This window comes from Talpa europaea, assembly GCF_964194135.1.
Source record: "Talpa europaea genome assembly, chromosome: 12".
In the NCBI taxonomy this organism is placed as follows: Eukaryota; Metazoa; Chordata; class Mammalia; order Eulipotyphla; family Talpidae; genus Talpa; species Talpa europaea.
The window spans coordinates 102,969,143-102,994,944 of NC_140079.1; the positions used below are offsets into that span (position 1 = coordinate 102,969,143).

At 71.8% G+C, this 25,802-nt stretch overlaps 4 protein-coding genes across 5 annotated transcripts; 1 reads left to right on the top strand and 3 right to left on the bottom strand.

The window, feature by feature from the left end:
• Positions 1 to 2,136: 2,136 nt before the first annotated feature.
• AXIN1 (axin 1) lies at positions 2,137 to 10,849 on the top strand. 2 transcript variants are annotated; one of them, XM_084251068.1, is made up of 9 exons: positions 2,137 to 3,031; positions 4,258 to 4,398; positions 4,555 to 4,651; positions 6,072 to 6,209; positions 6,884 to 7,407; positions 7,540 to 7,710; positions 8,661 to 8,979; positions 9,926 to 10,149; positions 10,532 to 10,849. In XM_084251068.1, the coding sequence occupies exons 1-9, from the start codon at positions 2,175 to 2,177 to the stop codon at positions 10,656 to 10,658; spliced, it is 2,598 nt and encodes an 865-aa protein (XP_084107194.1). In that variant the 5' UTR covers positions 2,137 to 2,174; the 3' UTR covers positions 10,659 to 10,849. The 2 variants fall into 2 exon arrangements, with proteins under 2 accessions (XP_084107194.1, XP_084107195.1); XM_084251069.1 differs by having other exon boundaries at positions 8,661 to 8,906; positions 9,982 to 10,149.
• A 789-nt stretch (positions 10,850 to 11,638) lies between these two features.
• Positions 11,639 to 14,502, bottom strand: PDIA2 (protein disulfide isomerase family A member 2; the record flags this gene model as incomplete). Its single annotated transcript, XM_084251186.1, has 11 exons — positions 11,639 to 11,683; positions 11,789 to 11,911; positions 12,197 to 12,378; positions 12,447 to 12,567; positions 12,646 to 12,843; positions 12,909 to 13,034; positions 13,153 to 13,269; positions 13,347 to 13,484; positions 13,563 to 13,696; positions 13,765 to 13,971; positions 14,307 to 14,502. 11 exons carry the CDS (start codon positions 14,500 to 14,502, stop codon positions 11,639 to 11,641), a joined length of 1,587 nt encoding a protein of 528 aa, XP_084107312.1.
• Positions 14,503 to 14,649: 147 nt separating this feature from the next.
• On the bottom strand, positions 14,650 to 16,695 carry ARHGDIG (Rho GDP dissociation inhibitor gamma; the record flags this gene model as incomplete). Its single annotated transcript, XM_084251349.1, has 6 exons — positions 14,650 to 14,961; positions 15,132 to 15,195; positions 15,280 to 15,356; positions 15,494 to 15,577; positions 15,665 to 15,844; positions 16,623 to 16,695. The coding sequence occupies 6 exons, from the start codon at positions 16,693 to 16,695 to the stop codon at positions 14,762 to 14,764; spliced, it is 678 nt and encodes a 225-aa protein (XP_084107475.1). The 3' UTR covers positions 14,650 to 14,761.
• Positions 16,696 to 20,136: 3,441 nt separating this feature from the next.
• On the bottom strand, positions 20,137 to 24,840 carry FAM234A (family with sequence similarity 234 member A; the record flags this gene model as incomplete). Its single annotated transcript, XM_084250284.1, has 11 exons — positions 20,137 to 20,968; positions 21,049 to 21,151; positions 21,292 to 21,447; positions 21,563 to 21,638; positions 21,811 to 21,951; positions 22,071 to 22,200; positions 22,284 to 22,405; positions 22,446 to 22,838; positions 23,009 to 23,204; positions 23,353 to 23,469; positions 24,570 to 24,840. The coding sequence occupies 11 exons, from the start codon at positions 24,838 to 24,840 to the stop codon at positions 20,757 to 20,759; spliced, it is 1,917 nt and encodes a 638-aa protein (XP_084106410.1). The 3' UTR covers positions 20,137 to 20,756.
• Between the last annotated feature and the right edge of the window lie 962 nt (positions 24,841 to 25,802).

Sequence of the window (25,802 nt, forward strand, 5' to 3'; positions counted from 1 at the left end):
CGTGCGTCCCGGCGCCGCCCACGTCCGGCCCCGCCCCCGGCCCCGCCCCCGCACTTCCGGGCGGCGCCGGCGGGGGCGCTGGGCCTGGGCTTCGGCGCTCTGGGCGCGGGTCCCCGCTCGGGGACGCGATCGCTGCGCCGCCGCCGCCGCCGAGCCGCCGGACGGCCGGGTCGGCCGCAGCGCGCCCGCGAGCAGGCGGGGAGCGCGGGCGGCCGGCCTCGCGGCGCCCCGCGCCCGCCCCGCGCCCGCTCGGGCCGCCGCGCCGCCGCCGCGATGGGGGCCGCCCCGGGCCGCGCCCCCGCCGCGCCCCGCCCGCCGCGCCGCCGCTGAGCGCATGGGCCGCGGCCGCCCGGCCCGGCCCGGCCCGCCCGCCGCCGCCGCCGCGGTGAGTACGCCGGCCCGGAAGCGCGGCGGCGGCGGCGGGCGGCGGGCGGGCGGCGGCGGCGCCCCCGGAAGTGCGGGCCGCGGGCGGCGGGGGCGCGGGCCCGGAAGTGCGGCGGGCGGCGGGGGCGCGGGCGGCGGGGGCGCGGGCGGCGGGGGCGCGGGCGGCGGGGGCGCGGGCGGCGGGGGCGCGCGGGCGGCGGGGGCGCGGGCCCGGAAGTGCGGCGGGGGCGCGGGCGGCGGGGGCGCGGGCGGCGGGGGCGCGCGGGCGGCGGGGGCGCGGGCGGCGGGGGCGCGCGGGCGGCGGGGGCGCGCGGGCCAGAAGTGCGGCCGAGCTGCCCGAGCGCGGCCCCGGAGGCTTTGCTGTCCGCGCGCGGGCCTGGCGCGAGGCGCGGGGCGCGCGCGGGGCCGGCTCGGCTGGGCGGCGAGGCGGCCCCGGCGTGCTGCGCCCCCCCCGGGGGCTTCGGCGAGCGGGCCGGGGGCGGGCCGGGGGCGGCTCGCGCGGCGCCCTCCGCGCCGGGCGGCAGGACGGCAGCCGCGGGCGCGTGGGGCTGTGCTGGGCACCCGCGTCCTGGCGTCCCGTCCCGCTCGGAAGCTGCCCGCGCAGCGCTCGCCAGCCTGGAGGACGGCGGGCGGCACCAGCCCGCGGCTCCCCGGGTCTCTGGAGGGCGCGTGCCCGAGGGCTCGCCGCGTCCCGCCCCCCGGTCCCGCGCCAGGTGCGAGCCCTCTGAGGGCAGGTGCCGGGTGGGCAGCAGTGCCGGCCCCTGTCTCTGGATCCAGGGAAGCCTCAGGGGCCCGCCAGGGCATGGGCGAGGGCGTGACCTGAGGAGCTGGGCAGGGCCTGGGCGCTCAACCCCCCAGGCACCTGCAGGAAAGGACCTCGAGTCACCCCTTCGGAAGAAGAGGGGTCTCTCCCGCCTGCAGACTGAGCTTGCTGCGGTGGGCAGCCCTGCCCTGGGCCAGGACCAGCCTTCTGCTGCGGGCACTGACTGCCCAGGGTGGCCCCCTGCTCTGCGTGTGGTGTGGGTGCTGAACACTCCCCGGGCCACGTCCTGGTGATGTGGTCATTTGGGGCCGTGCGCGTCCAGGGACAGCCAGAGATGGAGGCAGGGCACAGGTGCTGCTCCTCGGGGCACTGATGGGCAGTGAGGCGCGGTGTCGGGGCCCTGGGGGCCTTTCTGCGAGCTGGCGGCGAGTCTGAGGGGTGCATGGGAGGTGGTGAGGGCTCGGCAGACTGGGAGGGGCTTGTGGTGTGCGGGTAGCATCTTGGCCTGGGCACCTGAGTGCCTGGCACCAATCCGGCCCTCCAGGACCCGCTGACCATCTGCCACCAGGACCTTTCCTGACCAGCAGGCGGGAGCGATCTGCACCTGCTGGTGGGGCACATGAGCCGTCAGTCCTGCCAGTTGGGGGCGCAGGTGTTGGGAGGGAGGGCCGGTTCCCAGGCCCCACCTGGGGGCTGGACACCCTCTCCTTCCTCGTCCTCTCCTGGGCCGGGCATTCATGCTGCTGGGCTCTGGCCTGACAGCCCCAGTGTAGTGGCACCCCCGGACTGGGCCATCCCTGCTGGGGCCTGGCGTCCCGCCGTCACGGGGGTGTCCAGAAGTGGCTTTGGCGGCACAGGCCCATGTGCCAGGGGGCCGCCTCGAGGCCTCTGGGACCCAGCTGCCGAGACCCCACCTTAACTTTGTGCTCTTGATAGTCTCAACAGGACAGACTGACTCTTTTGGGAGCGCTGGGTGCTGACGTCCACGGCGCAGCACTCCTAGGCCACTGACGCGCCGAGCCCCAAGATGAGCGTCCAAGGGCAAGGGCTCCCCTTGGACCTCGGAGCCAGCTTCACCGAAGATGCCCCGCGGCCCCCCGTGCCCGGCGAGGAGGGAGAGCTGGCCCCCGCCGACCCCAGGCCTGCCAGCCACGGCTTCTGCCCTGGGAAGGCCGAGGCGCCCGCCGCCACCCCGCGGCGCTCGGACCTGGACCTGGGCTACGAGCCCGAGGGCAGCGCCTCCCCCACCCCGCCGCACCTGCGGTGGGCCGAGTCGCTGCACTCGCTGCTGGACGACCAGGATGGCATCCACCTGTTCCGGGCCTTCCTGCGGCAGGAGCACCGCGCCGACTTGCTGGACTTTTGGTTCGCCTGCAGCGGCTTTCGCAAGCTGGAGCCCTGCGTCTCCAACGAGGAGAAGCGGCTGAAGTTGGCCAAGGCCATCTACCGCAAGTACATCCTGGACAACAGCGGCATCGTGTCCAGGCAGACCAAGCCGGCCACCAAGAGCTTCATCCGGGACTGCGTGACCCGGCAGCAGATTGACCCCGCCATGTTCGAGCAGGCGCAGATGGAGGTGCAGTCCAGCATGGAGGAGGACACCTATCCCTCGTTCCTCAAGTCTGACGTCTACCTGGAGTACGCGCGGACGGGCGCCGAGAGCCCCGCGCCCCGCAGCGACCCGGGCCCCGGGCTGGGCAAGGGTGTGCCCGGGTACCTGCCCACGCTGACCGAGGACGAGGAGTGGCGGTGCGAGCGGGGCGAGGGCGAGGACGGCAGCGCCGGACCCGCGCCCCCCAGCCGGCTCACGCAGCAGCTGCTCCCGGGCACGGCGGCCCCCCGGGTGCCCCTGGGCAGATGGTACAGCGCGGGCCCGGAGTTCCGGTGAGTCCCAGGCGCCGGCGCCCCCCCGAGCTGCGGGCCGCTGTCCAGCATGGGTCGGCTGTGTGAATCTTGGCCCCCGGGTGTCAGAGGCAGCAGCTCCTTGTCCTCCAGCCCTGCATGGGCACCCCAAGGTTCCACGGACGGGGCGGGGTGCCTCGGGACCCAGCCTTTGTGGCCTTCCGGGGCCTGGGCCACCCGGCGCTTTTCTCTTCTCCCTGTCCGCCCTGGGGGTGGGCCAGGCGCGGCCTGTGGGGCCAAGCCGAGGGCTCCTCGCTGGTTCCCGCTGCTGCTCCCTGGGTGGGCCAGAGTCTGGTGCAGCCTGAACCGGCCCCTGGGAGCACAGGGTGAGCCAGGCCCGGCGGCCTCCTGTCCTGGGGAGGCCGTGGGTTTGCTCCTCTTCCCGACACCTGTGGTCAGACGCGGCGGAGTCCTGTGTGCACGGGGGCCGGGGCTGCCGTCACGCCCTGAGGGGTGGGCTGGTGGGGGGCTGCAGGAGCGTTGGGCTCCGGGTGGGCTGCAGCCCCCCTCTGCGTGGACTCAGTTCCGCGTGGCATTTTTGGAAGGTGCCCGGGACAGCAGGGGGCACCTAGGCGTGTGGGTGCTGGGACGGCCGGGTCTTGCAGCCCAGGCTAGGACTGGGGGCTCCTCGTCTTCCTGGCCTCCGGTGGGGGCTCCAACCCTTACTGCCCGGTTTTCATCCCAGAGACTGGCACAGGGCCTCGATGGTGCCAGCGGCTGAAGGTTTACGGGGGACGTGGCCGCAGGACCTGGGCTGTGGGGCCAGGCTCTGTGCCCTCTGGAGCGCGGCCGCAGCCCCCGAGGGCCCGGCCTGCCACGCTGCCTGCTCCCCCTCGGCCCTGCGGGAGGCTCCTGGGCACGGTCCTGTGGCTCCTTCTGTGTCTTCCTGCACGGGTGGCTGGTGAGGCGGTCCCAGTCTGGGCTGGCTTGCGTGGCCACGGCAGCTCCCTAAGGTCGTCCACTGCAGGCTGTGTGGAGAGGCTGGAGCTGGGGTGGGCGCAGGGGTGCGGGCCAGGCCAGCCGGGTGTGCGAGGTCAGGTCTGCAGCCACGGCGCGGCGGGCGGATCCCAGGACACTTTGGTCTCTCCTCAGCGCAGTGTCCATCCGTCTACAGCGACCCCACGCCTCGCGCCATGCACCCCTGCCCACGCCTGCCCACGGGGCTGGGGGCGCGGCTGCAGTGGGCGCTCACTGCCTCCTGTCTCCAGGTGTGGGCCCTGGCGGGAGCCGGTCAGCCCCTGCTATGCCAGCTCTGGCTACTCTGTGGCCCCGGCCACCAGCGCGAACGACAGCGAGCAGCGGAGCCTGTCCAGCGACGCCGACAGCCTCTCGCTCACCGACAGCAGTGTGTGAGTCCCGCGGCTGCCCGCCGGGTGCGGCTTCCCAGGGCTGGGTCGCGTGAGAGCCGCCACCCGGGACTGTTCTGAAGGGGAGCGTGGGGGTTGTCCATTCTCAGGGCGGGCGCACGGCCCCACTGGCCGGTGCTCACACGGCTTACCCCGCAGGGACGGGGCCCCCCCGCACCGCACCCGCAAGCAGCGCCGCCGGGAGGTGCAGGAGAGCGTCCAGGCCAACGGACGGGGGCCCCTGCCCCACGTCCCCGTGAGTACCCGGCGGGCGGGGAGGGCGGCCAGGCCAGCTCCTGGCTGGGACCCTGCGGGGCGTGTCCATCGAGGGTGGGACACTGAACGGGAAGGACTGCTCTGCGGCGCTTCGGGAGAAGTGGCTTCTCGTTGCTTTTACAGGGTCCTGTGAGTTCAGGAATTGCTTATTTGTGAATTATTTATGTTATGAGTTTTTTTTTTTTTTTTAAGATTGATTTATTTATTTACACAAGCACTGGGTACAGTCAGAAGCGCGGGAGGGTGAGAGAATTCACCAGAGCCAGAGCGGGGAGCAGAGCAGGCAGAAGGACCGAAGCACACTGCTGAGGGGAGCAGCGGGCGGCAGGAGAGGTCTGCGCGCCATGCGGGACCCTCCTCCGGTGGCCGGGGAGCAGCAGGGGATCGAACCTGCCCCGCAGAAGCTGCGGGCAGCTTCGCAACCCAGCGCTCACCCGCTGCGCCACCGGGGAGGCCCAGTTATGAATTCCTTAAGAATTATTTATTTATGCTCCAAGAGCTGGAGTGCAGGGCCTCCCCGGTGGCGCAGCGGTTGAGCGCTGGGTTGCGAAGATGCTCGCAGCCTCTGCAGCTCCGGTTTGATCCCCGGCCACTGGGCGAGGGTCCCACCTGGCGCGCAGACCTCTCCTGCTGCCCGCTGCTCCTCTCGGCAGCGTATGTTGTCGGTTTGCCTGCTCTGCTCCCCGCTCTGGCTCTGGTGAATTCTCTCACCCTCTCATGCTTCTGGCTGTACCCAGTGCTTGCATAAATAAATAAAATGAAATCTTTAAAAAAAAAAAGAGTTGGGGTGCAGGCCAGAGGTGCAGAGGGGTGAGAGGGCTCACCAGAGACAGTGTGGGGAGTAGAATGGGCGGATCCACTGAAACCCACTGCTGAGGGGTGCAGCAGGGAGACAGGAGGGGTCTGCTGCGCTCTATGGTCAGTTCCTTGGCCGGCAGTGGAACTCTAGCTGCAGAGGCTGTGGACAGCTTCATCGCATGGAGACTAAGCGCTGAGGCTAACTCCTGCGCCACGCAGCAGGCCCCTGCCCTGCCCCTTCTGAGGTCCCCTCAGATGCCTGCTTCTAGGTCTCCCGCTGGTCCCTGTGTTTAGAGCACCCTCACGGCAAGCCTGCAGGGGGCCCCACCCTGCTCTCCTGGGTCTCGTTCCAGCCAGAGGGAGGGGGGCTCCTCCGGACACATCGGGAGGTCCGGGCGGCCTGGCCGTGGTACACCAGAGGCTTCCCCAGGCCTACTGGCCCGGCCCTGTCTGGCCGCCGCATGCCCAAGTGGCTTGGGGAGGCCGTAAGCACGGGGCTCCATCCAGGGTAGGGCTGGGCGGGTGGCCGCACACGGGATAGGGCGGTTCGGGTCTCTTCTCTGCGGTGGGCCCAATGGTGACTGAGTCTCTGTCCCCTTCAGCGCACCTACCGGGTCCCCAAGGAGATCCGCGTGGAGCCCCAGAAGTTCGCGGCGGAGCTCATCCACCGGTTGGAGGCTGTGCAGCGCACGCGGGAGGCTGAGGAGAAGCTGGAGGAGAGGCTGAAACGCGTCCGCATGGTGAGGGGGCCGCCCCGGCCAGCTCCAGGGGACGTGGCTCCGGCCTCCAGCCTCTGGCGCCCACCACGAGGACACTCCTGCCCCCCTCTGACTCCCCCCACCCTTTGCGCTCGCTTTGCCTTGCTGTTCTCATCCTTTGTCCATCTGCCCGTTCCCTTCCATTCCTGCTCTCGGGGTGCAGGAGCGTCCCCCCTTTTTTTTTTTTAAGATTTATTTAAAAAAAAATATATCCTCTGGGGTATGGACCAGAGGCACGGGGGGTGAGAAGATTCACCAGAGACAGAGCAGGGAGCAGAACAGGCAGACGGACCAAAGACACTGCTGAGGGGAGCAGCGGGCGAGACAGGAGAGGTCTGCCGCACCATGTGGGTTTCTCCCTGGCGGGCCGGGGATCGAACTTGTGCTGCAGAGGCTGAGGATTGTTTCATAGTGCAGTTCTTAACCCCTTGCGCCACGAGGGAGGCCCAGGAGTGTCCTTTGACCTTCGGATCTTCTGCCCAGTGAGGGGCATCGAGGGACGGCCAAGTGCGGGCGCGGAGCCCCGTCCAGGCTGCTCCTCCAGGCGTTGTGGGCAGTGGGTGGGGCATGGCTGGTCTGAGCGTGCAAGGACACTGAGGGTTGGGCTGATTGAGTGTGAGGGGGGCCACCCTCGTCACCTGCACCCTCACCTGCAGGAGGAGGACGGCGAGGATGGTGACGGACTCCCCGGGGCCTCGGGCGTCGGCCACAAGCTGCCCCTGGCGGGGCCCTGGCACCACTGTGTGGCCCGCTACCCAGACATGGGCTGTGCAGGGCTGCGCGATGCGCACGAGGAGGACCCCGAGAGCATCCTGGACGAGCACGTGCAGCGTGTGCTGCGGACACCTGGCTGCCCCTCGCCGGGGCCCGGCCACCGCTCCCCAGACAACGTGCCCAGGCTGGGGCCAGTGCTGGGGGGTGCCGCCCCAGGCCACGGGAAGCATGCACCCAAGTTGGGGGCCAAGCTGGACCCGGCCGGCCTGCACCTGCACAGGCACGGCCACCACCACGGCCACCACGGCACGGCCAGGCCCAAGGAGCAGGCTGAGGCCGAGGCCTCCCGCCGCGCCCAGAGCGGCTTTCCGTGGGGCCCAGAGCCACATGGCCACCCGGCCAAGCCCCGTGGCCACGGGGAGAGCGCGGGCTCCACCCCCGGGGCGGGCGATGGCCTGACCTACAGGTGCGTGCAGACCCGCGGGGGCAGGGGGCACCGGGCTCGGGGCCTGGGGGGGCGCCGGGGTCAGTGGACGAGCAGCCCCAAGGGACGTCCCTGCGTGGTGGGCGCCCCAGTCACGCCAAGTCTTGTCGGCAGCGGGAAGGCGGGCGTCCCCTCCAAGAGAAGCGGCCGGAAGGGCGAGTCGGGGAGGGCCGCCGGCGGTGAGGCGCCGGGCCCCGTGGAGGACGTGGAGCGGAACCAGAAGATACTGCAGTGGATCATCGAGGGGGAGAAGGAGATCAGCCGGCACCGGAAGGCCGGCCACGGGTAGGGGGAGGCGCGCGGCGGGGCGGGAGCTGTCCAGCCTCCGCCTGTGTCCTGTTCGTTCTCTGTGCTCCGTCCGGGGGCCGACTCCCACAGTGGGGCCGGGCCGGCAGCCGTGGACAGACTCCCGGCCCGGGGGTGGGCTCCGGAGGGGCCCGGCGTCCTAGCTGTTGTCCTGGGCGGCCCCTCTTGGCCTGGGAACAGCCCCGGGCCATTGCAGTCACTTGTCCTGGGGTCCCCGCTCCTGCCGTCCGGGGCTCTGGGTGTCCAGAGATGGCGCTGCCCCACCTGCAGAGATTCCTGTGGTTTGTGAACCCCCCTCCGCACTCTTGCTGGCCCAAGGACTCCCCTCCCTCCCCTGAGACGGGGGCGCCCTCCCTGCGGCCAAGCTGAGCCCGCGTCGCTCCCCCAATACCCCTCGCCTTCCTCAAAACTGAGGGCGGGGGCCCTGGGGCAGAGCTGGGGGGGAGCAGGAGAGGCAGGGCCCCGGGTGGGCACTCGGAGGTGCTTGAGTCATGGGGTTTTCTTTCCAAATTTCTGTATTTCAGGTTTTTTAGGGCACCTGTTTTACCTTATTGGCTTATTTTTCCTTATTTGTGTATACAAGAGCTGGGGTGCAGGCCAGACGGGGGCGTGAGAGGACTCAGAGTGGGGAGCAGAGCAGGTGGGTCCCGAGACACACTGCTGAGAGGCAGACAGGGAGGCCTGCTGCGGCCTGTGGGTTGCCTCTGCTGGGGATGGACGGGGCCGCAGTGGTGACCGCCTGAGGCTCAGCCCTGGTCCCCCGGGAGGCCCAGAGCATTTGACATTAACTTTTTTAAAAAAAAAAAACAGCAGTTTTTAAAGTCTTTGTGTGGGAGGTGACTCAGGGCTCAGTGCGCCTGCCTGGCGGGCCCGGCCACCTCTGCCCTCCCCCCCCCACCATCCCCCCTGACTCCGCCCTTCACCCTCAGGTCATCTGGGGCCAAGAAGCAGCAGGCCCACGAGAGCTCCCGGCCACTGTCCATCGAGCGCCCTGGGGCCGTGCACCCCTGGGTCAGCGCCCAGCTCCGGAACTGCGTGCAGCCCTCGCACCTGTTCATCCAGGACCCCACCATGCCGCCCAACCCCGCCCCCAACCCGCTGACGCAGCTGGAGGAGGCCCGCCGGCGCCTGGAGGAGGAGGAGAAGAGGGCCAGCAAGCTGCCCTCCAAGCAGAGGTCCGGCTGGGTGGCACTGCCTCGGGAGACCCCTCCTGCCGCGGGGTCCTGCATCCACTGGGGCTGCGCAGCAGTCCCGGACACTCCCCAGGCAGGGCCACCCTGGGAGCAGGGGCCGGGCCAGGCACACCCCAGCCCGACCGCTGGCCAGCGCTTGTCCCCTGACCCGGCCGCCATGCCCTGGCCTTGGTCGTGTGGCCACCAGGGCCTGACCAGCACCAGGGGCCTCCCTGGGCGAGGGCTGCCCCCCATGGGCCCTCTGGGTCTGCGGGGGCCCCGTCTCTCCCTGTGCAGGCTGGGAGTCTGCCCTGTGCTCCCTGCCTTCCTGAGTGGCGGTGGGGCCAGAGGCCGGAGGGCCTCCCTGGGGTTTGCTCCGGCAAGGGGTCCCCGCTCGGCTCCCACCAGCAGCACTTGTCCTGTCCACCCGGGTCACTGAGCCCAGGGCCTCGCTTCCTGACATCCTGCTGGGGCTCCTGGGACGGGCTGGGTTTGAGGTTGCAGTGGGGAGGGGGGTCCCCTGGGAACCTGCAGTGAGTGGCCATACAGCCAAGGTGACCACCTAGTCCATGTCCCAGACCCTACTGCCGTGGGTGGTCCCGGGGACCACTGTGGAGGCAGGTCAGGGTGCACTGACCTGTGGCGGCCACTCCAGCGCCCGTCGGGTGCGGGGCCTCTAGCCCTCTGCACAGGCTGACCAGCCTGGCCTCCGTCCTGGTAGGCTCTCTGCCGGGGCCGCCCCAGGGCTGTGTAGCTGGGCCCCTGGCTGTTTGTGAGGTTTGGGGCTTCAGGCCCCGTGGGGTGAGCGGTGGCAGGGCCCACCGAAGGCCAGGCTCTGGGTGGGGGGCTGGGCCCTAGGGAGGCTGGGCGAGGGCGGGGGCTGGTCTGATGGGACAGGCGGCAGGGATGGCTTGCGTCTGCTGCACTGTCTTGGGGTGTGGGCACTGGGCAGGTGTCGGCCCAGGCTGTACAGGAGGCCAGTCGTGGACTGGTGGACATGCAGCATTGCTGAGTGTGGGCAGCTCCTCGCAGGCCCTGCCATGCCCAGGGCCAGGGGTCACCCCATCTCTGCCCACAGGACAAAATCACAGCGGAAGGCAGCCAGCGGGAGCGCCCAGCCATGTGACAGCATCGTGGTGGCCTACTACTTCTGCGGGGAACCCATCCCCTACCGGACGCTGGTGAGGGGTCGTGCGGTCACCCTGGGGCAGTTCAAGGAGCTGCTGACCAAGAAAGGCAACTACAGGTGAGACCAGGGCTGTGGCAGGGGCTGTGGTCAGCAGGTGCCAGATGCCCCCTGCACCCGTTCCCACCCTGGCACCCAGCCTGGGCCTTCAGAGTGGGCTCTGATGCCATGAGGCTGCCTGCACAGCTCTGGGCCTGTGTGGCCTGCCCTGGCCGCCGCCTGGTGTCCTGGCGCTTCCATGTGGCCCAAGCCCCGCGGCACCTCCCCAAGCAAGGCTGTGTCGTCCTGTCTGCCAGGCAACTGGGAAATCCCCCTCTGGCCACTCGCCCGGAGAGGCTGGGCCCCAGCTGCCTCTGCTGCTGCCCTGGGGGTGTCCAGGCGCCACCGCGCACCCTCAGGGCCAGGCCAGGGGAGCTCAGCAGCCTCGCCACCCCCACCCCAGATACTACTTCAAGAAAGTGAGTGACGAGTTTGACTGCGGCGTCGTGTTCGAAGAGGTTCGGGAGGACGAGGCCATCCTGCCTGTCTTTGAGGAGAAGGTCATCGGCAAGGTGGACAAGCTGGACTGACCAGAACGTGGGTGCTGCAGCAGGCCTACCCTCACCGTCACTGCCTTCCCGTGGGGCTGACACGGAGCCTGCAGGCCAGGGCTGCCTGCCCGGCAGCCTCCACCCCTGGTCCATCTGTGCCCGGGGCAGGGACCCCAAGGGGCCCCACACGAACAGGCTCTGTCCCTGCCCAAGAGGAGGGAGCCCTGTCCACTCCCCAGAGCAATACCCGGAGTGGGGGCCAGGTCCAAGCAGGGCAGCTGCCCAGGCTGCCTTGGGGACCCTCCCAGCCCCTGCTGCTAACTGGGGCCACCCTGGGTGCCGGCCCCAGGGCCCGCTGCTCCTTGGGCATCGCCAGCAGCCCGGACACCAGGAGCCCTGTGGGGCCTCTGCCCCTGTCCATGTCACCGAGTGCCTTCAACACGCTTGTCTCTTGCCTGCCACTGTGGGGGCCCCGCCCCTGGCCCGCCCCCCTCGAGGGCCTTGTAAATATGTACATTTCTCAGGGCAGGGCCAGCTGGGGCCGCCCGTTTTTTTCATGCGCTGACTTGTACAATTATCTTTTCAAAGGTACTTGGATAATAATGAAATAAAACATTTTTGAACCTTCCCTAGCTGTGGAGTGGCTCTGGGCGGCAGGGGCCCTCGGCCAGGCCTAACACGTCTCCTCGGCCTGACTGGTCCCGTGTGGCCTGTGGCAGCCGAGGAGGTCATCCTGGCCTCCAGGGTAGGGTTTGCGGTGGGGGCGGTCATCATCTGGGTGAGGCTGGCAGAGCACGGAGGCTAGCCAAGCCAGTAGCCTTGCCACAGCACCCTTCCTGCCCGGAGAACCCCACACCCAGCTCGGACCCCCTGAGGCTGGGACCCGTCCAGCACAGAGTGGGCCCCAGGAGGCAAGACTGGCCCAGCCAGGGGTCAAGGACCACACGACAGTCGGGGCTACGTGCTTTATTCCCCGCCCGAGCTCCCTGGCCGGAGACGGCTCCCAGGCACCGATGCCCCTACAGCTCCTCCTTGGGGACCGCGGTGGAGTTGGCTGGCGGCTCCTGAAAGGGGCACAGACGCCCACTGCAGTGCTGGCCTGTCCCCTTGGGTCCGCCCCGCCCGGGCTGCCCCATCGCTGCCCCTGAGGGCGGGCTGCAGGCACCCACCGGAGCCGGGGCTGCGGGCTCCTCCGCGGGCTCCTCCGCGGGCTCCTCCGCGGGCAGCGCGCCCCCGCTGTCCAGGAACTTGGAGAAGGTTTCCAGGTCCCTGGTGCTTTTGTATTCAATCACCTGAGGACGGACAGGAGGGCTGCGCCCCGCCCACCCGCCCCAGGCCCCGCCCACCCGCCCTCCAGGCCCCGCCCCAGGCCCTCCAGGCCCCGCCCACCCTCCAGGCCCCGCCCCCGGCCCACCCGCCCTCCAGGCCCCGCCCCGGGCCCACCCAGCCCGGGCCCACCCGCCCTCCAGGCCCCGCCCCGGGCCCGCCCACCCAGCCCGGGCCCCGCCCCCGGGCCCACCAGCCCTCCAGGCCCCGCCCCGGGCCCACCCAGCCCCGGCCCGGCCCGCCCGTCTCACCCTCCGGCCCGGCCCCGCCGGGAAGTACTTGAGGGTCGGGAAGCCGCGCACGGGGAAGCCGTCCAGCTCATTGGCCGTGGCGTCCAGCTCCGCGATGACGATGTCCTCGTGGTCCTTGTACTTCTCGGCCAGCGCCGCCCAGGCCGGGGCCATCTCCTTGCAGTGGGCGCACCACGGGGCATCTAGGACAGAGGGCGTCGGCCGGGCCCGCGGAGCCGCCCCCGCCCCCCGCCCCCCGCCGGGCACTCACAGAACTTGACGAACACGTTCTTGGTTTCATCGAAGGCCACCTGCTCGAAGTTCTTGCCCACGAGGGTCTTGACGGGCCCCTGGTCCCAGTCGGGGGGCACGTCCTGGCTCAGCAGATAGGGCTGGGGACGAGCCGCTTCAGGGGTCTGTCCGGCCGCCCGCCCGCCCGCCCGCCCGCCCACCTGGGCAGCCCTGGCCACCTGGATCTCGCCGCCCAGGACGGCGTGGCAGAAGGCGGCCACCGAGGCTGCGGTGAGCGCCGCGTCCTCCGCAGGCGCGTACTTCTTGGTGGTCTCCATGTTGATGAAGCGCAGAGTGGGGGCCTCCTCGGCCTTGAGGCCGAAGTACTGCAGCACGTGGTCGTTGTCGGCCGCGACGTCCACCACCACGAACAGCACCTGCCAGCGGGCGGTCAGCACCCGGCACCCGCCTCCCCACTGCCCGACCACTGCCCAGCCAGTACCTGCCCCCGGAATGGGGGAGCCGCCTCCCCGAAACCCGCCAGCAGCTCCTGGTGTGGGGCCAGTGTCTGGTTGACAAACAGCAGCAGGTGGTTGAGGATCCTGGCTGCGAAGATCTTAGGTGAGGTCTGCAAGGGACACTCTGGGGTCAGCTCCCCAGGGCACCCTGCCCACCTTGCCCCGCCCACATCCCCACTGACCCGCCCGCTCCGCCCCACCCCTCCTGCCGGGCGAGACCCCGCTTGCCTCGCTGTTGAACTCCGTGACCAGGCGCAGGCTGTGCGTGAGGAGGAAGTGAGACAGGTCCCCCAGGTCCAGGCCCAGCTCCTCGTCCACTGGGAAGTCTGCCCGGCCCTCATCAAACTGGATGGCATCAGGCGGGTCAGCGGGAGCCACAGCCCTGACCCGGCCCCCCTCGGTCTGCCCCAGCCTGGCCTCACCTTCTTGAAGAGGACTATGCTGTCCTGGGTGAGGCCAAACTTCTCAAACAGCTGTGGCCGGTCAGTGAGGCCAAAGGTCATGTCCAGAGCATCCTGGGCCAGGGCCAGGAAGGTGGCCACGTCCTTGTCCTGCAGGTCCTAAGGCGCCCAGCCAGGTGAGGCCAGCTGGCACCTCAGGCCCTGCTCCCACGCCGGCCCGGGCCATGCCCAGCTCACCTGGAAAAAGCCGATGACCACCACATCCCGGGCCTCGATCAGCGCCTGGGCACCCTGCTCGTCCTCCAGCCGGGTGGCGCTGGGCCCCACGCGCCGCCGCAGCCACTCGGCGATGCCCTGGGCCTCGCGGGGGCCTACAGAGAGTGCCCTCAGCTGGGCCCCCCAGCCAGCGCCCGCCCCTCCCCGCCCCGCCCCCCCGCACCTGTGTACTCCTCCGGGTGCGTGCGGTTCCCCGAGCGGAAGAACTTGAGCGTCGGGTACTCCGTCACCGCGAACTCCTTGGTCAGTTCTGGCTCTGACGGCCCGTCCACCTTGGCCAACCTGGCTTTAGCCGACTCTGCTGCCAGCAGGGCCGCTGCCTTGCTGTACTCGGGGGCCAACGCCTTGCAGTGCCCGCACCACGGGGCATCTGGGGGACGGGGCCATGAGCATGTCCGCTCTGCCCTGGGCCAGACCCCTCCCTGCCCGGCCTCGCCGCGCACACAGTGCCAGCCCCGGCTGCGACTCTGAGAGCCCCCTGGGTCCACAGGCTCAGGTCACACGGGGCCGGGGTGCCTGCCAGCCGGGTATGGTTGTCAGGCGGGTGGTCACAAAGCCATGAAGGGCAGACCCGGCCGCCTGGGGGACGACTGCTCCCCGCCCCCCCCACTCCCTAGGCTGGACACCAGGCCAGCTCAGCCCTGGCCACTCCCTCCACAGCCGCTGGGGGGGCCCTCGGCCGGCGCCCGCTTTGCCTGCACTCACAGAACTCCACCAGCAGCGCAGGGTGCTCCCGCAGAGCCCGGCCCAGCGTGTGCTGGCTCAGTACCAAGACCCCGTCCTCCTCAGGGGGCTCCTCCTCGGGGGGCGCCTCCTCAGGACCCCCAGTCCCCGTCTCCTGTCCCCGCAGCCCGGAGGCCCCGAGCAGCAGCAGCAGCACCAGGAGGAGCTGGCCGTCCATGGCAATGCCGTGTGGCCGGGGCGGGGGCAGATAAGGGGGCCGGGGGCCAAGCAGCGGCTGCCACGTGGCCCTGCCCAGCGGCAGGAGAGATAAGGCCCCCCCGCGGGCAGACAGAAGGACACCGAGGCCACCGAGACAGGGCGACATTTAATAGGGCTGTTTGGGGCACAGGCCCAGGGAGGGGCGCCCCAGGGGGACAGGGCTTGGGGCTGCAATCACTGGGGGCTGGGCAGTGGGGTTCGTGCAGGGGGACACGCGCTCAGCTCCCCCAGTCCCGGCCGATGTGCAGGCCCCACTCCCAGGACAGGTGGTCGTTCCTGTCGTCGTCCGTCAGGCAGGACCGGACCACGTAGGCGCCCCGCACCAGCGCGCCCCGCGGAGCCTCCTCCTCCGGGGTCACCACTTCGTACTCCTGGGCGCGCGGGCCGTAACTGCCCAGCATGTAGACGGCCCTGTCCACTGGGGGGGGGGGAGGCATTAGGGCCCCCGCCCGCGCCCCCACCGGCATCCTTGCGCCTCCTGCGCCTGTGCCCCCGCCTGCGCCCGTGCCCCCCCATCCACGCAGCACCGGCTGGCACCCCTGCGCCTCTCACGGCCCCTGCCAGAGCCGCGCCCCCAGCGGTCCTCACCGCGCAGGCCCTGGCGGTAGGTGTGATGCCGGGACTGGAGGCCGCTGACAATCTCCTTGTTGACCTGAGAAACGGGGCGTTAGGGGCCCGGGGCAGGGCGGGGCGGGGCAGGGCGGGGCGGGGCGGGCGAGGCCCCGGACCCGCTCACCTTGAAGGTGATCTTCACTCTGTAGTCGGCCCCCTCCTTCAGCACGAACACACGGCCCTTCAGTGCCGCCGGCCCCCCTGTTAGAGAGGGGCGCTGAGTGGGGCTGCAGCGGGGGCCAGCCACGGGGGTCCCTGAGGGCCCAGTGTGATGCGCCGCAGGCTCTGCCCCAAAGGCCACTTTCTGGCTTCGGGGGGACCTGGGCCCTGGAAGTCACCTGTGAGGTCCATGGTGATGGGCCCCGGAGCCTGCTCCGACATCAGCGTCAGCCTGGTCACCTGCACGTTGGGCAGGCTGGGGTCTGAGGAGAGACCACAAGTGGACAGGGCGCCCCGCCCCCGCCCCGCCCGGGCCTGCCCGCTCCAGGGCCGCCCCGGACCCGGCCTACCCGCGGGGGGCGGCGGGGACCCCAGCAGGGCCCGCTTGTACTTGGCCAGGCTCTCGTCGTGGGAGTCCAGCTGCTGGATCTCCAGGAGGCTCTTCCTGCCCGGGGCCCGGTACTCCGGCACCGCCTCGTCCAGCGCCTCCTCCGGCGGCAGCTGCCCCCCGTCCTTGCTGGTCAGGAGGACTGGACAGGCGGGTGTCAGCAGCGGCCGGCATGCGCCCCGCGCCGGCTCCCGCCGCCAAGGGGACTTGGGAGGAGGCCGGGGGTGGGGGGGTCGGGGAGGGCCGGGTGGGGGCTGGGGGCAGGGTGCTGGCTCGGCTAGGGAGGGCCGGCGGGGCTGCTGCCTTCTCCCAGCCCCACCCACGGGGACTCCCTGACTCTGAGGCCAAAGGTGGGGAGCAGGCCCCGGATGGGGACATCCCCAAAGTTGGCGGCCACCACTGCCCAGTGGTCACCTCTGAGGCCCCCCCTGGAGCAGCGGCCCCAGGGCTTCTGCCCCGGGTGCAGCGGGGCCTGCCTTCCTGTGCCGGCCCCTCCCGGCCTGGCGCCCCCTGCACCAGCAGGCCCCTGAGCCAGGCTCGCCAACCCCTGGCTTTGCTGGGGCACATCCCGGGGCCTCCGGCCCTTAGGGAGCCTGGGGCAGGGGTCTCACCCCCTTGCCCCCCTCGGGCCTGGGGCAGGGCTTCCGAGAACCCGCCCTGCAGCGTCTCTCAGGGTCTTCTGGGCTGCCGCAGCCCCCCAGGAAGAGGGGACCTCGGAGCAGGCTCCCCCCCCCCGGGCTTCCCAAGCCCACCCGGCCCCTCTGGGCTCCCTTCCCCACGGGTGCCCAGCAGGGCGCGCCCCTCCCCTCGGGCCTCCGCAGGCCGAGCACGAGGTCCCCAGGGCGCCTCCGGAGTTCCGCGGGGGGCGGCCCCGCCCGGCGCCCCCGGCCCGCCCCGCCCGCCGCCCGCGCCCCGCTCACCCCGCGCGCACAGCGCCAGCCGGAGCAGCTCCAGCAGCTGCGCGCCCAGCTCGCACGCGTCCAGGCCCAGCATGGTGGCGCCGGCCCCGCCGCCCGCTCGGCGCTCAGCCCCGGCGCGACTGCGGTGAGCTCATCCCGGCCGGGAGCGCCCCCCGCGCCCGGCGCCGCGCCCGCGCCGCGCGCCCCCCGCCGCTCCGCGGACCCCGCGCCGCCCCGCGGAGACGCCGCCGCCCCGGCCCTGGGGCCCGCCCCCGCGGCGCGCGCGGGAGGCCGGGGGCTCGGGGACGTCCCGGCGCGGGCGCGGCTGGGCCGCCGGGGGAGCAGGTGCGCCCCGGCCGGCCTCGCGCCCCGCAGGCGCCGCGCGCACCTGGGCGCGCCCGCCCCGCCCCGCCCCGCCCCGCCCCGCCCCGCGCCGCCCCGCCCCGCGCCGCCCCGCCCCGCCCCGCCCCGCCCCGCCCCGCCCCGCCCCGCCCCGCCCCGCGCCGCCCCGCCCCGCCCCGCCCCGCGCCGCCCCGCGCCGCCCCGCCCCGCGCCGCCCCGCGCCGCCCCGCGCCGCCCCGCCCCGCCCCGCGCCGCCCCGCGCCGCCCCGCCCCGCCCCGCGCCGCCCCGCGCCGCCCCGCCCCGCCCCGCGCCTCTGGCCAGGCCCCCCCCCCCTCCGGGCGGCCGCAGGCGTCTCTGCGCCGGGCTGGGGCTTGGGTGCGGCTCTGGTGCTGCTGGGTCCCGGGCGAGCCCCACGCCCCCGTCCTTGCACAGGGAGAGACCCGGGCCCCAAACGGGAGCGCAGTGCTGGGGCCCCAGGGCCCCCCCCAGGCCGTCTGGCCTGGCTGCCCACCCAAGCCCGGGGATGGGGCGCAGGGCGGGGAAGGGGGGGCTGGACTCGGGCGGGGCCTTCAGGGGCCGGGTCTGGGGGGGACGGGGCACGGCCCGGCCCCCACTGCTGAGGACACCAGGCCAGACCTGGCCTTGCCTGGAGGCGCCCGCAGGCCAGCAGCTGCGGGTGCTGGAGGCCCCTGCCTCGAGTGGAGCTGCCCCTCAGAGCCCACCTTGGGGGGGTCAGGCCTGCAGCTGGGGCCAGGCCCGTTTAGGAACCCGTTCTGGGCCGCCAACTCCCTGTTCTGACACGTCTCAGATGCCTCACTCCCCTGGAGCTCCCCGTGGCTGGCCACTGAGCTGCGCCATGGTCAGTGGGGAGGGGCGGCCAGCCTGGGGCACCCCAGCCGAGCCGGGCACTCCTGGCTTCACCTCTGCCCTGCAGCATCGAGCTGACCCAAAAACACACCCCGAAGCCGGCTGAGTTCCGGGAGGTGCCCCAGCCCCCAAGGCTGGCCAGAGGGCCCAGCCCCGTACGTGGCCCCAAGCAACTGCCCCAAGAGTGTGCCCGCGGGCCTGCAGGCACCCTGGCAGGGAGGTCCTGTGGAGCTGGTGGGGCCGGGGCGCCCTGAGTCCTGTGCCCTGGGAGCTCTGCCACGGGGTTCTGGTGCCAGCTAAGACCCCGCCTCAGAGGCCAGGCCTGCCCAAGGGTGTGCGGTGGCCGCAGCCCCAGTTTCTCTCGCCCCCAAGCGCTGCAGGAGGGGGGCATGTGCAGAGAGGGGAGGTGCCCAGGATGCCCTGTGAACTTTGGGGTCCCAGTAGGTGGGGTTTGGGGGCTGCGCCCTTCCGGGCTGCAAGCTCCGGAGGCCTGAGGCTGCTGCCGCGCGGCTGGGAAGAGTGGGTGAGGCACAGTGGCCAGGAGGAGCCAGGAGACCCTTGGGGGCAGCCGGTGAGGCCGGCTGAGTGCGGCATGAGGGGTGCAGACACAGGCGACAGTCTCGGGGTGCTGGCCTCTGCCTAGAACTGTGGGCCTGGCATGCAGCTTGAGGGTCCCCCATGTGGGGCTCTGGAGACGAATGGACCTGGGCAGCTGGTGAACCAGGAGCCGCTCGGAAACCCTGGGGCGGGGGTGTGGGGGGGCTCCTGGCCCAGTTGGCTCATCAGGTGTCTCTGGAAGAGATTCTTAGGGGCCTTCCTGGGGCGCAGGGGTTAAGTCTCAGCACTATGAAGTTGGCGGCGGGAGCCTTGGCGCCGTCGCAGGCGCCTGTGTGTGGGTGGACGGGCTCGGGCCCTGCTCTGAGAGGCTCGCCAGGGCTCCTGCCCACGGCCCGCCTTTCCCCAGGGGCTGCTCTGAACCTTGACCTGCACCCGGCCGGTGTGCGGGCGGCCATCACCCCTGCCTGTCGGTGGCCGGGACAGTCGGGGAGCGCGTTCTCAGGCGGTGTCCGGCTCGCTCTGGGCGGGCGCGCTCGGCGGGCAGCACCAAGACCGGCCGCCTCGCCGTCAGGGGGCCGTCGTCCCAGCGCCCGGAGTGCTGGCCGGGCCCAGTTTGGGGGCTGCTTCTGCTCTGGACCGCACACCGCGGCTCCAAGCCCCGTGGAGAGGCAGCGAGGCCGCGCGGCCCGGGCGCTCCTCCAGGTTTGCGTCGCTCTGTTTGGCGCCACGTCCGCCTCGCTGTGGGGGTGCGGGACAGTTGTCTTTGCGGGGGCCTCGGTCCCCCACGGGCACCAGGCCTGGTCTGGGAAGGTGTGGGGGTGCCCCTTCCCTGAGCGCCTGGGGTGAAAGTGGGCGGCTGTGGGGGCGGGGCGGGGGGCGGGACTCCTCCAGGGGCGCCCTGTGCCTGCGCTCAGGCCCGCCTCCCGCGGGTGCTCCCGTCCACGCAGAAGCCACATCGCGGACCCAGCCCCGCACTTCTTCCCGCCAGCGGGGGGGCCTCAGGGCCCCGGAGCAGAGGGGACGCGGCCACCCCGGCCAGTCAGACATGGCAGCCTCTGGAACCGTCCAGCAGGCAGCCAGGACCCCGAGCCCGACCACGGGCGACAACGGGTGGACAAGTGACCGGCGCCCCCGAGCGCTCGGCCGCCTGCAGTCCGCCGTCTCGCGGGCTTCGGCAGGGTGGGCGCAGCCCCAGGGAGGGCTCAGTGGCTCCAGGGGGTGCAGGCCTGAGAGGATGCCCCGTCCCTTTCACCCACTGAGGCCGTCCTGGCGCCCTCCTGTGGGCACCACACGAGGGGGCATCTGGGGGGGTTCTGCGGCAGAGCAGGGGCCCAGGCCTCAGGGTTTGGACTGTGGGGGACCCGGGGAACGTGAGGCGGCCAAGTCCAGGGAGTCCTGGGGAGGAGGCTCTGGTGCTGGGCAGCCCATCCCAGGACACCCCTGGCCGGCGTCCCCACGGTGACCATCCCAGCGGCCTGGGGCCTGCCAGGGTGGCGCCCTCATCTCCGGCCAGGGTGGCGCCCCGCAGACCAGAGCCCCTGCTGCCTGCTGTGGCCGCCTCAAGGTGCCCAGGTCATGAGGCTGGTGGCTTCTCTCGGGGCTGGGCACCTGCTTCCTGGGCCTGCCTGAGTGTGGGTGCCCGTGGCCCCACCCTGGCCTTTGCAGAGGACGAGCGGCTGAGGGCGACGGGCCAGGCTTGCCCCTTTACGGGCCCAGGGCCGGCCTGGCTGCAGAGGGGGGGTCCCTGCGGCCTGGCTGCCCACACGCAAGGGCCGGGCTCCTGGCGGCTGTGTGGGTAGCCCGGCCCCCGGGCAGGCTGGGCTGGGGCCCTGAGAGCCAGACGCTGCTCGCCCATCCGCTCCCTGCCTGGCAGCAAGTCCAGGCCGCCCGCAGACAGACAGACAGAGGACAGGAGACGGCTCTCGCGCTTTCTCAGTGCAGACACCTTTACTGTGGCTCTCGCGGGGCCTGCAGGCTGCTCTGTCCTGAGGGTGCGGACCAGCAAGGCACGGGGGTGAGTTCTGCGTGTGGTGGCACCGAGCACCAGGGAGCAGAGGCCAGGCTGGCGCAGGCCGGGAGGGTCGCTCCACGCTGCCCCCCCAAGTGGGGCTCCCAGAGGGGCCCGGCGCACAAGTCCTGCCTGCAGCCCCAGCAGGGCCCAGTCCCACTGCCCACGACGCCCCGGGGCCCCCTCAGAGCTCCAGGGCACCGGACGTGTGGGGTCTGCTTGGACAGAAGAGGGAGGGGCCTTGGGCGGGCTGGACATGGGGCCAGGAGAGCCTGGTGGGGCGGGAGGCGGGGCAGGGCGGGAGGCGGCCCGTCCCATGCTGGCGTGCAGGCCCTGATGGTCGCTGGCGGCGGGTGCTGGCCTAGTGCTGCCCGCCAGCTCAGGCCTCGCCCCGGTAGCGCAGGCGGGAGAAGCGGTCTCTGACGGCCTGGTCGCTGTCATGCCCGCCCTCCACCAGGCGGGTCACCCTGCCGCCCGCGATGAGGTCCCGCACCTTGTGCTTGGTCACGGAGACCAGGCCAGGCGTGTCCAGGCCGGCTGGGCCCGTCAGGATGACACAGGCAGCGTGGCGGCTGGGCTCCAACAGGGCCACTGGGGGGACACGGTCATCAGGGCTCCGGCAGGTGGAACAGACCACCCCTGGGGGCGCCGGGCCTCGCAGCCCCACTCACCGTGGAAGGCGGTGATGTGGGCGGAGACATTGGCCAGCTCCAGCAGGACGCTGGGCAGCGTGGGGTGGAACAGGTACAGGCTGTGCTGGGGGCCCCCAGGGTCCTGGGGGGGGCAGCATGGGGCTGAGGCTGACCACATCTGGGTCAGAGACCTCGCGCCCCTGGCTAGGACCCAGCTGTGCACCCCTCCAGTCTCTTCCCCCACACCTCACCCCTCCGGGAGGCCCACCCTGCCCCGCTTACCACCTGGCTGGCACCGGCTGGCTCGTGGCGGCCCCAGAAGAAGAAGGCGGAGCGGCGGTCTGCAGTGGGCAGGCTGGCGGGTGGGGGGTCCCCCGGGAGGCTGAGGAGGGCCTGGCGCCACAGGATGGACCCAGTGCCGGCGTCCAGGAGCAGGATCTGGGGAGGAGGGGCAGCGTGGGGGCTGAGGCTGGCCAGGACGACCGCAGGCCTGCACCGACCTCCGAGGCCCTCCCGTCCCAGAGCCAGCGAGGGCCTTGGGTGCTCAGCCCACCTGTCTGTCACTGCCGGTTCCGTTTTCAACAGCCAGAGCCAGGGTGTCCGCTTTGTAGTGGCCAAGGGTGGGCTTTCTGGAAGGAAAGGGAGGGTGCGCTCCCGAGGGTCTGCCAGGACAGGCCCGGCCGGAGGCCAAGGTGGCAGCTCCTTGGCTCCCCAGGTTGGGACCTGGGCCGGCCCTGGGCAGTCCACCAGTGACCAGCCAGACCCCACCTGTGCCCCCGTCCCAGGCCACAGGTCCCTCACCTGAAGACCTGGGCTGCGTCAAGGGTCCACCTGGGTGACAGCTCCTGCCCGTCCAGCAGCACGCAGGCCTCGGCGCTCACAAGGAGCAGGTCCTGCCCGGCCCTCCCTGGGACCAGCATCAGGTAGCGAATGGCCCCAGGGCTGGAGGAGGGGTGGAGGGTCGCGGCTGGGCCCGGCGCAGCGGCAAGACCGGCCCCCGCAGCCCTGCCTGCCCCGCCTCCCGGTGCACATGCAGGCTGTGGGGTGCCCGCCGGCCCCACCTGCGCCAGGGCAGCCTATGGGTGGTGGGGTCCAGCTTGTGCTCCCAGGCGGGGTCCTTCTGCAGGGGGCTTTCCCGTCCGGCCGCGGTCTCGTAGAGGCCCTTCACGGGGTAGCCGCACAGCGAGCTCGCTGCCCAGACACGATGCCGTCAGGCGGGCCCAGCCTTCCCGGGAGCCGGCCTGCAGGGGCATCCAGGGGAACTGGGGCCTCACCGCAGGGCAGCAGGACGTAGTGGGCACCTGCCCTGGTCTTGTAGAGGAGAGGGCTGCTGGCCCCGGCAGGGCCAAGGCTGCCGCAGTGGCCGAGCTGGAGCCCGGAGCCGCCGGAATAGAGGCTGCCTTGCACCTGGAAGGCAGGAGGCCGCTCAGTGCTGCCCGGGGGCATCAGGCTGACCAGCCTGCACCACCCCTCTCTCTGCCATCTGGCTCCGAGTCCGGCCGCGAGGCGCCCCTTGGTGCAGGGGTGTCTGGTGGCGGCGAGGGCCTGGTAGCCATACCTCCTGCCCCTCCTGGGTGAGCACCAGCAGGTCCGGGGCCCCGTCGGCATCCAGGTCGGGCACGGCGAGCAGAGTGCTCAGCACAGATGCGTTCCCTCCTGGGCCGCCGGCCCTGCGCCACAGGGTCTCCCCTAGAGGAGCGCAGCATCGCTGGATGCCGCACCCCCCCCACCCCGGCAGCTGGCGCAGGCCCCGCGGGGTGGGGGGCACGGGGGTGCAGACCCTGGTGCGGCCTGGGGGTCGGGAGTGGCCTCCTGCCATCCTGCTTGTCCTGGTTTTCTAGTGCCTGCTACACGGCGGACAGCTCGGACCCCCGTCCTGGTCCAATGGGTCTCCCCCAGAGCGTCCCAGCCAGCTCGGGGGTCCACCCCACAGGGTCCCCCCAGTCCCTAGCGCCCCACCAACCCTCCTCACCGCGTCCCCAGCCCCCACCCTGCCCACCGACCTGTGAGGGCGTCCACCGCCAGGAGGGTGCCGGGTTGGCCCACAAGGACGCAGGCGGAGGCCGGCGTGCGCCCCTTTGGCTGGGCCACCGCGCACTGGGCCAGCGCTGCATCCTGGGCGGCCGGCCTCTCCCAGAGCACGCTGCCGCTGGCCCCCGACACGGCGGCCATGAAGGTGCAGGGAGAGGAAAAGCCTGCAGGGGAGGGAGACCCGCTGGGGGGCAGGGGAAGTGGGGGCTTGGCGGGGGCAGGGGCAGGGTCCCCGGAAGCCCAACTTCCTGCTCCCCTGGGGGGGGCGGCCCTCCTGCGGGGTACGCTGCCCCTTAGGAAAGGCCGACGCACCTTCGTCAGCGCAGGAGCGGCTGCCATTGCTGCCGCCGCTGCTCTTCTTGTAGAGGAAGAGAACGTCCTGGATCTTGTCCCCGTCCACGTCTTCTGTGGCCAGAAAGTCGTAGGCGACTGCAAGAGAGGCCCGGCTGTGGCGCGCAGCGGCCTGGACGGCGGCGCAGCTGGACCCGCGGGCGGGAGGCCAGGGCCAGGGCAGGTTTGCGGCCGTGGTTTGCTGCTGTTTCTGGGATGCGGCACCAGAAGGCAGGGAGGAGCGGTGGCCTGGGCACCCAAGACCGGCCCCGCGGGACGGGGCCCCAGGCCAGCTCTCACGTGGTCAGGGGACGCGCGGCTCAACCCTGCGGGCCCTCACGCCTGCCAGACACCGCAGCTGGGGGTGGCAGGAGCCCCGGGCAACAGGGGAGGCGAGCCCTGTGGCCTAGCAGGTCTGCTTCTGGGTATTTATTTGAACAAAATGAAAACAATAGCTCAAAAAAACAAAACAAAATGGCTGCACCCCGTGTTCTGCACCCCATTCACGGCTGCGTGCCCCGAGCGTCTGTCAGGCCCAGGGCGAGGACACTGCGGCCAGAGAAGCGCCAGACTCGCTGCGAGGCGAGGACGAGCCGCTGCTGCGCCGGGCTGGGCGTCCAGCGCGGGAGTCCCGGGGCGCGGCAAGGACGCCTGCCCGGCCGAGGCCCGCTGGGCCCCACGCGGCGTGACAGGGACGGCGCGGCCCGTCCAGGTGCCCAGAGCAGGAGATGGACGCGGCTGCTGATGGGGCCTGGGCGCGTGGCCTTGGGGTGCAGCGGGGAGGGACCAGCATCGGGGTGGGACCTGGGGCGCCCCGCGGCCCGATATGGGGAACCCCGAGTCCAGCAAGGCACGTGCCCTGCCGCCGCTGCTCTCCCGGGTCCTCCTGAGATGCAAGAAGAGACAAAAGGAACCCCAGCGCGGAGGAGAACCGGGGAGCACCGGGACCCCGCTCTGTGTGACGGATGTGGTCTGGGCCCACGATGCTCTCCGCAGGGGTGCTCCCCAAATCTCAGCGGGGACCCCCCCACGCCTGGGACAAGCAGCTCCCTGGAGAAGTGGGGGATACGTCGAGACCTGCGGGGCCAGACGCTGGAGGACACGGGAGAGGACACGGGAGGACACAGGGCACAGGGGGCACAAGGGAGCATGGGAGCCACTGAGGGGGCGCAGGGGCCACGGGGGGGCGCAGGGCTCACCTGCGGAGCTGAGCTCCACCCGCCAGGACCCCTGGGACACCGGCCGCTCTGGGCAGGGGATGACGAAGGAGACCACGAACACCACCAGCAGGCAGAGCGACAGGGACAGGAAGAAGGCCACGGCCCGGCAGCGGGACAGGCGGGTCTGGGGGGCCGGGTGCCCCGCAGCCTCGTCCCCGGGGGCCGGCGCCCGCCCCGGGCTGTCCTTCAGCTTCCCGTCCTCCTTCCTCAGGGGGTGGATCTCGGCCTCCAGGTCCTTGCCGTCCATCATCGCGCGCACATCCCAGCGTCCGCTTGGGTCACTGCAGTGCAAGACAGGGACAGCAGCGGGGGTCACAGCGGGGGGCCTGCAGCGCCCTGGGGTGGCCGGGCCCATTGGGGGCCCCCCCCAGGAAGTACCTTCGCCCGCCTGGCCCGGCCCCATGGAGGAGTTAATCATTGACCTGGCGGGTGTGGCGGCCGGGCTGCCGGCTCCCCGCCCCCTCCACAGCGCCCACCCGGGCCCTGGGCGGGGTGAGGACACCGGGGCGAGGACACGGCTTGGGGCCACAGCGTCAGCTTGTCCTTCCTGCCTCAGAGTCCAGTCGGTGCCCAGACCCAGAGGCCCTGGGGGCCTGCGCCCTCCTCCCTGACCGGCACCACTGAGCACACGGGCCGGGCCGGGTCAGCCCTGGCCCCGGGTGGGGCGCAGCCAGCCAGCCGCTCCCTCCGCTTCACTGCGGCCTGTGTCTTGAGCCTGCCAGGCGCTTCCCTGCGGTGTCCCCACCGTGCCCCCGCTCACCCCTCCCGGGCCAGCGCCTGGACGGCCGCGTCCGCCCCCACCCAGCCCCTCACACAGCCGCAGCCCCACCCATGAAAGAGCAGGTCAGGCGGCTGGCCGAAGGGTGGTCGGCAGCCCCTCCAAGGGCGAGCTGGCCACGGCTGACCATGGCAACAAAACAATCTTGGTGTTTTAAAGAGAAGAGGTGCTGCAGCCTGTAACAGAGTCCTGCGCGCCGGCCCCCGCGGCTGTCCGGCAGGCGGGCGAATGCTGCCCACAGCTGCAAAGCGCGGCTCAGTGTGGGTGAGGATCCGCCCTGGTGGTCTCCTGTCTCGCCGGCGCCCTCCTGCTGGGGCCCCAGAGCACTCAGACCACCAGACCTGGGCTCTGGACAGCCAGGCTGGGCCCTGGGCAGGCCCTCGGACGCTGGACACCAACCTCAGCAGCCACGCGTGTCTCTCACCACCGCCTGT

Excerpts from the sequence above, each read along its gene's own strand:
- AXIN1 (XM_084251068.1), top strand. The coding sequence starts at position 2,175 with ATGAGCGTCCAAGGGCAAGGGCTCCCCTTGGACCTCGGAGCCAGCTTC. Across the intron at positions 8,980-9,925 it reads TCCACTGGGGCTGCGCAGCA|CTCCTCGCAGGCCCTGCCAT; the intron begins GTCCCGGACACT and ends GAGTGTGGGCAG. Across the intron at positions 10,150-10,531 it reads ACCAAGAAAGGCAACTACAG|ATACTACTTCAAGAAAGTGA; the intron begins GTGAGACCAGGG and ends CCCCCACCCCAG.